General features: G+C 27.9%; 1 protein-coding gene and 1 long non-coding RNA gene across 3 annotated transcripts in view; both read left to right on the forward strand.

Moving 5' to 3' along the window:
• The window catches only part of LOC101238687 (vacuolar protein sorting-associated protein 41 homolog), a 130957-nt gene that overhangs the window by 116710 nt on the left and 3626 nt on the right, over positions 1-10621 (forward strand). For both annotated transcript variants that reach the window (XM_065809179.1, XM_065809178.1), the window contains 2 exons: positions 4096-4140; positions 7449-7543. In XM_065809179.1, coding sequence (XP_065665251.1) covers positions 4096-4140; positions 7449-7543 — 140 coding nt within the window. The remainder of the gene's footprint in view (positions 1-4095; positions 4141-7448; positions 7544-10621) is intronic.
• Positions 9157-10621, forward strand: part of LOC136087306 (uncharacterized) — a 1838-nt gene continuing 373 nt past the window's right edge. The window contains exons 1-2 of the long non-coding RNA XR_010641705.1: positions 9157-9647; positions 10310-10621. The exon at positions 10310-10621 is cut by the window's right edge and continues 373 nt beyond it. This is a non-coding gene — a long non-coding RNA (uncharacterized LOC136087306). The remainder of the gene's footprint in view (positions 9648-10309) is intronic.

Consider the following 10621-nt stretch of genomic DNA (forward strand, 5'->3'; position numbering starts at 1 on the left):
GAAATGATTTCACCCAACACTAACTTTTTTTTTTTTAACTATTTAAGTTTTAAAAAACTACTGTTTAACTATCCATTCAAGTTCACACAAAAATAATTTGATATTGGACCACATTTTTTAGTAATTATTTTCAATTTTTTACAATAAACATTTTTGTCCCTTGGAGTAACATTAAACTGATCGTTTATTATAGCAGTTTAAGAATTTTTAGCCATTATGAAGACAACTTACCTAGGAGAAATTGAACTTTTGATATAAAGCAATATAGTTATGGTTAAGGGTAGGAGGAGCTTAAAAACTCTGTTGGTAAAATCCTTAGTATTCATATCATAATAAAAATATTCAGTTCTGATCTGCAAAATAAATTAATGCTTAAAATGGCAACTGGTTGTAAAAAAGCTTGTAGGTTCAAGTTAACGGAAATTTACATTGCACACATATAATATATTAAATTACTTTATATTTTTATATATATATATATTATATTATATTTATATATATATTATATTTATATGTATATATATTTTTTTTTTCTTTCTACAATTTTACTTTTAACAAAGCTGCAAGCAACCACTGTTAGAGTTGGAAGTTACTGTAAGAGAAAAGAGAAAGTTTACAGAGCAAGATAACAATTGACAGACTATTTGAAAGATTGCAAATTATATAAATCAGGAAAATCGATTTAATATATGGTTTCCAAGAATGTGCAGTGTGTTTTGGATTTTGATTCTGTTGAAATATCCAATTATTTCCTAACTTTAATTTAGCAGCATCTGATTTCAAATTATTTTTTGTTATGTCTAAATATGCGCAGAAATCCATTTTACGTTGAATAAATACCAAACTCCCCACTCCACTTACAGCCATCGATCCCCAAACCATTCCACCTCTATGTTTCACTGTTGGTATAAAAATTTTTTCCTCTAGTTCTGTATTCTTTTTCTCCATATTTTTTCACAACTTTCAGGTCTGAAAATGTTAAATTTACTGACACCAGTAAATAAAATTTTATTCTAAAATTGCTTCGTTTTCATACTTTTTGGCAAACGCTTTTTTTTCTATTCTCTACACTTATAAAGAGTTTCTTTTAAGGTTCACTCCTATTTATTTGAGATAATCTAAGTATTTGTTTAATATTTTCTGGAAGAACTATCTTTCCAATTTCAATCTTGACATTTACTGCTAATTTCAGTGAACTAATATGTTAATTTGAATTGACTTTTTTAATTATACTCCTTCTATCTTGTGAATTTAAATTTTTGTTCGGTCACCTCTTGGTAATGTATTAACAAAACCAGTCATTTCAAATTTTTTAACAACACTTAAAACAGTGGAATGTATTTTACCAACAGTTTTAGCAATTTGACATAGAGATTTTTTTAGTTGTTGTTTTTTGTTGTTGTTGTTTTTTAATTTACTTATATTTTATTTTTATTTTTTTTGCTATTTAAGATATTATATTTGTTTTATAATTTTTATTGGTTTATAACAATTCTATTTGTCTGTTAACATTTCTCTGTAATGTCTTCAAATTTTGATTTTATATTTATATCCAGAGTTTTAAATTTGTAATTTTATCTTTTAAAAATGTAGTATGTTAACTACAAAACATGTCAAGATTAAAAAATATCGTTTTTTTCTTTAAAATATGTTCACAATTATTGCTATTGCATTGCTCAAGAAATATTTTAAAATGTATTCTAATAAGAATAATAGTTTTAAAATGTATTCTACAAAATAGAGTGCTTAATGTTCTTCAATAAACAGAGCAATAAATTAGTAGAAAATCACTTTACAAAAATTTTTCATTTAACACTGTGTTTCATGAATAAAGACTCGTCAGAAAATGATGAGTCTTTATTGATATATTTATATATATATATATTCCTATAGTTTGACTCTAAAAATGGCTCTTAACAACTCTTTGTCTTTAAAAGTGACAAAATCAAGTACACTTTATGTAGAAACCAGTTATTTAATTGAGGAAACTAATTAAATTTTATCTTTTTTCTTTTAAAATCAACAAAAGCGCAACTTAATAGACTGGAATGTTTTTTATTTTTTCAATAAAATTCAAAATATTTTAAATTCTTTTATTTTTTTACTGTTTACATAAATTAACTGAAAAGTAAGTGCTGCTACACTGACTGACAAATTGATAGAACATGCAAGGAGTAATGCTACATCAGTTGGCAAACAGGTAGAACATGCCAGGAGTGCTGCTACATTAAGGGTTTTGGTTTAGGCAGGTAGTATATCAATTTAATAAAATAAGTTTTGATGTTTTTAAACTTTTTATGGTATGTATGTATGTAAGTATATATCAGGCAACCAAAAAAGTTTGTGCAATTTTGCTGATCCATATATAAATACACATAAAAACAGTTTTAGTAAAGTTTATTCTGAAAAATAGTCTCCTTCAGCAAGAATAACTTTCTCCCATCGTGAAACAAGCTGGTATATTCCATTTTTATAAAAGTCTTGAGTTTGGTAGCTAAAAAATTGAATTAACTTATTTTCGAGATCTTCTCTATTTTGAAACTGTCGATTCCTAATATGATTATCCAGGACCAAAAACAGGTGATAGTCGCTTGGCGCAAGGTCTGGTGAATACGGAGGGTGAGACAGAATCTCCCATTGTAAACTTGCTAGAGTTTCCCGCGTGATTTTTGTGGTGTGTGGTCTGGCATTGTCCTGGTGGAATACAACACCTTTTCTGTTTGCCAAAGCTGCTTGTCTTTGGTGAAGAGCAACGGAAACTCTGTCCAATTGGGCTGAGTATATCTCAGCAGTAATGGTTTGTCCACTTGGTAGCAACTCATAGTGAACGATACCTGCTGTAGTCCACCATACACACAGTAAAACCTTTTGTTGGTGAATGCTTGGTTTAGGAGTCATCAGTACTGGATCGTTACTGGCTAGCCAATGATATGTTCGTTGTTTGTTGCAGTACATAATCCATTTTTCGTTGCACGTCAACATCCGGTCAAAAAATGGCACTAAACTGTGGCGGGAAGGCAATGAAGAACAAATGGTAAAGCGCTGTAGCTTGTTTGTTTCACTCAAATCATAAGGTACCCATTTGCTCAACTTCCAACGTTTTCCAAGTTGGTGCAAATGTAAATGAATAGTTTTATCACTCACATTAAATCTTAAGGCAAGGCCCTGACATGTTTGACTGGAGTCCTGCTCGATTGCCAGCTTGATATCCTCGTTGTTTACGATGGATGGTCTTCCAGATCTTGGTTCATCTTCAAGGTTTTCATTTCCAGAAGAAAATTTTTTAAACCACTTTTGACCCGTTCGTTCTGCTATGGTACCTTCCTTAAAAGCAGCGCATATTTTACAACAAACTCTGCAGCGTTGGTTCCAAGTTTGAACTCATAAAGTAAACAGGCGTGAATTATAGCATCTGACACAGCCATACTCCACTTTAGACTTTTAAATTTAAAATGCACTAATAAAACTTATGAAACACACTGAAAAACATGCATAATACTTTTTATATTTCTAATAAACTGCTCTTAGTATTTGTGAAAGTGTAATGGATTTGTAGGATTAATAAATATAGATATTAAAAATGGAGTTGTATTTCGTCTCTTAACTAACAACACCGTTTAAGTCAAAAATTGGCAGTTATTACATTTTAATGCCTATCGATGTAGCTGCTCAGTGCGTATCTAACCACTGATCGCATGATATAGATTTTAGCAAATCAGAAGCCTTAATTCAAAAAGTAGTGAGAGCGCGCAAGTTGGTTGGCAACACTGCACAAGTGGTTAGTTTTTTTTCCGTCTCCTGTAAAATTGGTAAAAATGTTTTATGCTGTGTTGTTAGCTAAAGGACAATTTTTACCATAGAGCGCGTGAAAAATTTTGTATATAAATTTTTCACGCGCTCTATGTACCCCAGCCTTAAAAATTGTAACATGGCTTTGTCTGTACCCCAGCCCTTAAAAAGAAATTCAGGAGAAAAAGTTAATAAAATAAAAGGGCTTATTTTAAGCATGTTTAATATTTTATTAAGCGTGTTTAATATTTTTTTAAGCGTGTTTAATATTTTTTTAAGCATGTTTAATATTTATTTTGTGTTTAGATATTGATGATTGTCCAACATGCAAAGAGAAATTAATTGTAGAAGGTATAGTTATATTAGTATGGTGTATTTCATACTTACAAAAGGGATGGATGATGGAAGAAGGAGGGGGTGTGTGTTTTAGATAAGTTTTATTTCATGAATTTCTACTAAAATTTGTTTAAGGAAAAAAAAAAAATTTTTTATGGAAGTTCATCACTGAAATTTAATGCTTTCAATGATTTTTAAAGACTATCTGATGTTATAAAAGTTCTAAATGGAAGCCCATCAAGTGCTGTCATTCTTGCTAAAATTACTACCAGCAAGAGTTTTTTATGTTTTTTAAATATTTTGTAATTTTTAGAGGAGGCATATCATCATATCATATAAAGACCACATTATTCAGTTTTAATTTTTATGACAAGACTTGCAATGAAGTTTAAATGTCATAATTTGTTTTGGAAAAAACGTTTGTACATGCAGTATTAACTAGTTGGTGGTTGCAGAAGTGTGAATAATCAATTAAAAAGATCATTTAAATAAAGTGAAAAAGTATATAAAAATAAAGTTATATATGATAGTTTAAAAACTATAACAATAATAAATTTTGAGTAGCTAATCTAAGAGAAACAATTTTTAAGTAAATGAAGTATTTATCATAAATAAAATAACAAAACGTTTAACTAAAAAACTAACATTAAATATCTAACTAGAGCTAAAATAAATATATTTAACAATAGCTAAATTAGTAATGAAAAGGCAAATAATAATAAAGTTAATAAAACAAAAAAATAATTTTAGGGCATTGATAATTTTTTTAATGAATAATTAGCTTGGGGGATTGGTAACCTTTTTTTATTATCATTGTTCCAGGCTCCAGAATTAGAGAGGTTCTAGTTTGAGTTACAACTGAAGCCATTATTATTATTATTATTTTAATAAATTATTATATTATTATTATTATTGTTTTAATAAATTATTATATTATTATAATTATTATTTTAATAAATTATTTATTATAATTATTGTTATTATTTTATTTAAAACTCTCTTAACTCAAACTCTAAAAGAGAAATCTTATTAAACTACTGTGTGGAGGTTGGGCACTACTGCATGGAGGTTGAGCACTACTGCATGGAGGTTGGGCACTAATGCATGGAGGTTGAGCACTACTGCATGGAGGAATCGGTTGAGCACGAAACCTTGAGAAAAAGAACGGATTTGAACTATGAATTTCTTGATTGTGACCAAATTGTTTTACCACTAATATTGTATAAACTTATAATTCTATCAATTGAATACATTAAGCAATAAACTTATAAACAAAGAATTAAAAAAGTATATAAACTTATAAAACTATCAAGTGAAAACACTAAATAAAAATTAAAAAAGGTAATATTTTATAATTCTTTTCTTTTACTGACAGTTTCATCTGTTCAAGACTCGTCTATGCATGCCAAATTGTAAAGATATTTCAACTGTAAAATATGTTTCATTTTTTTCAAATATATATTCAACTTTTTTTAAATATATATTCTAGTTGCTATAGATCAAAAGATTACAATATAGAAAAAGAATCCACTCTAGATCAAACAACGTAAATCATAAAAATACAGTATTGCAATGTGAAGTATAGGTTTCAAGACATCTGATTATGCACCATGATCTAATTCTTTATAGCATATAGATGGATATAATTCACTTATTCTTTGAAAATTTTTAATACATGGGTTCATTGATGGTAAATTAAGGGAAGTTAGATTTTTGGAAGTCAAAACAAATGATTTAGCTTAAAGCAAATTTTTAACCTTTCCAAGAACACATGTCGACTACAGTGTAGAAAACATTCTTGTATGTGGCAAAGTGATTGCAAGAAGAAGTAGCGGAAGGGTAGTTTTTTTTTAGTTTTTATGGTGTGGATCTTCCATAAGAAATTCAATCACAGAGAGATTATGGAAAGGTGTTTAAATTTTACTTTACTTAGAACAAATATATCTTAAAAAATTAACTTATGTAAAATGAACACAATTTATCTACAGGATTTAATTGCACTATTTATAAAATATGGGCAATCCTGTCTGATGGCAAGATCTAATGTCTGATCCTGCCTGATGGCAAGATGTCTGATCCTGTCTGATGGCAAGATCTAATGTCCTGTCAAGAGATAAAAAGAATTTAAAATCTAAAGAGAAGATATTGATGGTCCTTAAACGCACAATTGATACAACTTTCATATCTGTTCTATTTGAGAAGATATTGATGGCCCTTAAGCTCACAATTGATATAACTTTCATATCTGTTCTATTTGAAAAGATATTGATGGCCCTTAAACGCACAATTGATACAACTTTCATATCTGTTCTATTTGAGAAGATAGTGATGGCCCTTAAACGCACAATTGATACAACTTTCATATCTGTTCTATTTGAGAAGGTATTGATGGCCCTAAAACGCACAATTGATACAACTTTCATATCTGTTCTATTTGAGATATCAGCTCAACTAGTATTTGTAAAATCAATGATATTGAAGTATTTGTCATTCTAACATTATTTGATACATGTTACATTTTAGAACATGTAAAAACATGAAGAAAAAAAACAAAAAAAAGAGTATATTTAAAAAAGATTAAATATGATTAAAAAAGATTAAACATATTTGAAAAAGATTAAACATATTTGAAAAATATTAAATATATTTGAAAAGAATTGAATATATTTTTTAGTTTAAATATTGCTACAATTGGATATCATGAAAAATATCAACATTTCTACATTTCAAACTATAGAAAAAAAATATATAGAAAAAATTGCAATGCAAGTTAGTAGTTATTTTTATTAAATAGAAAGTTACATTGTTACAGTAATTTTTTAAAATCAATTGTGAAAAAAAAATTAAAAATAGGGTAACTTTAGTTGGTTCATTTTTTTTTTAAAAAAGGTACTTCGTTTTTTATGATTTTTTCAAATCTTTTTGCATAATTTTTTTTTTGTTAATTCACCTCCCCATGGCCATGAAGGCCACTGCAGTTGAGGAGGCTACTTTTTAGTTATGGTTACAACCCTCTTTCAACTCTATAACTCGGATCTTGATGAACAAGGCTGCTGCGTGGAGAAACAAGTTGATCGCAGTACTACCGGGGACTTGGTGGGGATTGAACTCGGAGTTTCTTGCTTATGAGGCGAGCGCTCTACTACTACACCACTCCCACACAAAGTGTGGGAGTGGTGTAGTAATTTGCAATTTTTTATTCTGTCACATTTATTGGGGAGGAGGTGGGGGTTGTTGGAATTTTTATCTGCATGATTATAATAAACTACTGAGTAAGTAATAATTTGTTGTGCATAAAATTGTTTTTAATTACTTATTTTTAGATAACAGAAAAGCTTCAACAATTGTGATCTTTTTTTGCAAGCACGCTCATCATGAAGTATGTCCTCGAGGCATGAGTATGCAGCCAAGACAATCAGTTGGTTTTATTTTTTATTATTTTTATTATTCGAGGCATGAGCAAGCAGCCAAGACAATTAGTTTGTTTTAATTTTAACTTATATAACACTAAGTAACAAATATTTATGTTTTTTATATGGACTTTTGATGTTTCTAGATCAATTTTGTAGGCAAATTCTCTATATCGGATAAACTATATATGTGTTTATAACTCACACATATATAGTTTATCGGATATAGTGTTTTAACAAGGTCAAATAGACATTTCTCTAATTCGATTGCGCAACTGATTTCTCAGCTTCAAAAAGAGGCCAATAAGGACAAAATTGTAAACAAACTATATTCGTACTAAATAAAAATGTCTTATTTTAACTCTAGCATTATCAGACTAATATTGAAAAAAAGTGGAAGAGGGAAGTATTACTGTATATCATTGTATAGAAATTCATTTTATAATAACAATATCAAAAAAACTGATATCGGTCCGAACCAACAGAAAAAACTCGATGTTCACAAAGCTTGGTGTAACAAAATATGTTAATATAGACGTAAAGAAGGTGCTAATAATTTTGAAATAATGAAACACACTAAAGTGCGGGAGTTTCACTTTAGGCCTTAGGAGATAAAAATTAGTTGCAGTAAAAAATCTTAAAAAAAGAAATGAAGTATTTTAAAAAAGATTTGTAGTAATTTATGAAAACTAAAAGAGCTTGCCTGAAGAATATAAAAGTTTAAAAATAATCAACGACCAATTGAAAAATAATATTTTTAGTTACAAAAAAGACGATAAATGTTTTAGCTCGTTGACTGGCATGAGATAAGAAATTTTTGGCATTTTATTTGAATATTTAAATCCTAGAAATGAACGTGAAAGTATGAAGTATTATCATCCTGAACATCATTCTAAAGAAAAGTTACCCAAAGAATTGTTTACATATCCTTCATATTTTACATATCTGGTTGTAGGTGAAACATGATTGACCAACTATTCTTGTTATTAACATGGCTTAGACTTTTGAAAAGAGAGCTATAGAAGAGTTGACATTCTGTAATGATAAAGATTTTTAATATCGGATTTGCTTAAGCTTTTTGGTATAACACGTAATGGAAGAAATCAACTATTACACAAAGAAGTTATAGAAAGTCAAACAATAGCAGCTTTACAAATTCATGTAGAATGTGCCATTTTTACTTTATAGATCCTCTTATAAAACTGTAAAAATACATGAAATGTACTATTTATTATTGAGATAAAATACATTTTTTATAAAAATACTCCAACTTATCTACAACGTCTAAAAAATCACATTTATCAAAATTAATGTTTACAATAATAATTCCACTATAAGTAATTTCATAAACAAACATATCTATAAACAAATATTGATTCAGTCCAAATAAACTCATTGCTATTTGGACTTGTGCATAATAGTCAAATGAGGGAATCTTCTTAAGAAATAGTTTCCTGGCAAATTATATATATATATACATTATTATATATATATATATATATACATATATATATATATATATATATATATATATATATATATATATATATATATATATATATATATATATATATATATACATATATATACATATACATATATATGTATATATATATATATATATGCAGTGGCGGCTCGTCGATAGGGGCCATAGGGGCCCGGCCCCACCTAGATTTATTTAAAATAAAGTATTTGTTAATGTAAATATGTATTTATATATATGTAAATATGCAACTATTAGCCTAAACTATTTTCAGACAGGTTTTATATAAATAAATAGTTCTAGTTTTTTAAGTAATATGTTTATTTGCAATTTATTTAAAGTATTGTAGCGTTGTTTTAATTTATTGCCAATAACAGCCGGGCCGATTTCTACTGGCCCTATTTAATTTGTATATAGTAATATAATTTTTGATGCGCGCGCAGAATCTATCGTGCTTTCAGGTGGGACGAAAAAGCGCACCGCAGGGCCTCATTGAACTGGCCCGAGTAAAAAAAGAAGTTTAAAAACATCTCTCAGCTGTAAAATTTCATCCGCCATTTTTAATTCTCGTTTTAAAGAGTGAAGAATTTACTGCTGCAAAAAGTCAGAAGTTTTGTTGACTCCATAAGGTACAGTAATATTAGGAAACTTTATAACATTAAATTTAAACATTTATTTGTAAAAAAAATGTTGTAAACATCATACATTTGTTAATATTGCAATTTTACTGTGAATATTACAATATACAGTGTTAATATTACAATATTAACAGTGTTAATATAAAAATATTAACAGTGTAAATATTGGTTTCTTCACCTGGATATGTAGATATAAAATTTACCATGTAGTTATTAGAAGTATAAATTAATAGGAATAGGAACATAGCAAAAACATGATATTTAAATTAATGTATCAGAAACTACTGGTATAAATGTTGATTTGACATAAACATTTAAAGAGATACAGTTAGGTAAAAAAAAAAAAATTTATATTACTTTTTAGGAACATTTTCTATATTTTTTTGGACAATAAATTTCTAGGACAAATCATTTTATTTTATAATTATAGCAGAAATAATAATGGTAAAAAGAATAAAATTATAAGTTTAGAAATTTTAGGGAAATTGAACAGTTTAGAAAATTGATTTTAAAATATCATGAAAAAGTTTTGCATTTCTTTTATAATCAACATTCTTGTATATTTTATAACTTTTGTTAGTTAACTACGTTTTCAGGCATATATTGTTTTATTTTTTTTTAAATTTATAACGCTTGTTTTTTTTATTTTACAGGGAAAAAATAGTGGCTCAGCCATATTAATGAGAATCTTGATTTGTGTATTAATCGAACAAACGTATCGCAAGTGTATGGCAATGTTTAGCAAGTTTATATATTGTGATATAAGAAAGCTTAGTCATTTCTACAAATACAAGAAGAGCTACAAACTGTTTGTTCTTTTGAAATTCTTTTTCTATTCTCAATGAGGGATTGCTGAATTTTATTTTTTCCAAATAGCTTATGTATTATATTCTGCGGCATAATGAATCAACTATTGAAAATTGTTTACACTGTTTGGTGGCAGTTGAGTCCTTCTACCTTTTAAG

The sequence above is a fragment of the Hydra vulgaris genome, chromosome 11 (genome assembly GCF_038396675.1).
Source record: "Hydra vulgaris chromosome 11, alternate assembly HydraT2T_AEP".
Taxonomy (NCBI): Eukaryota; Metazoa; Cnidaria; class Hydrozoa; order Anthoathecata; family Hydridae; genus Hydra; species Hydra vulgaris.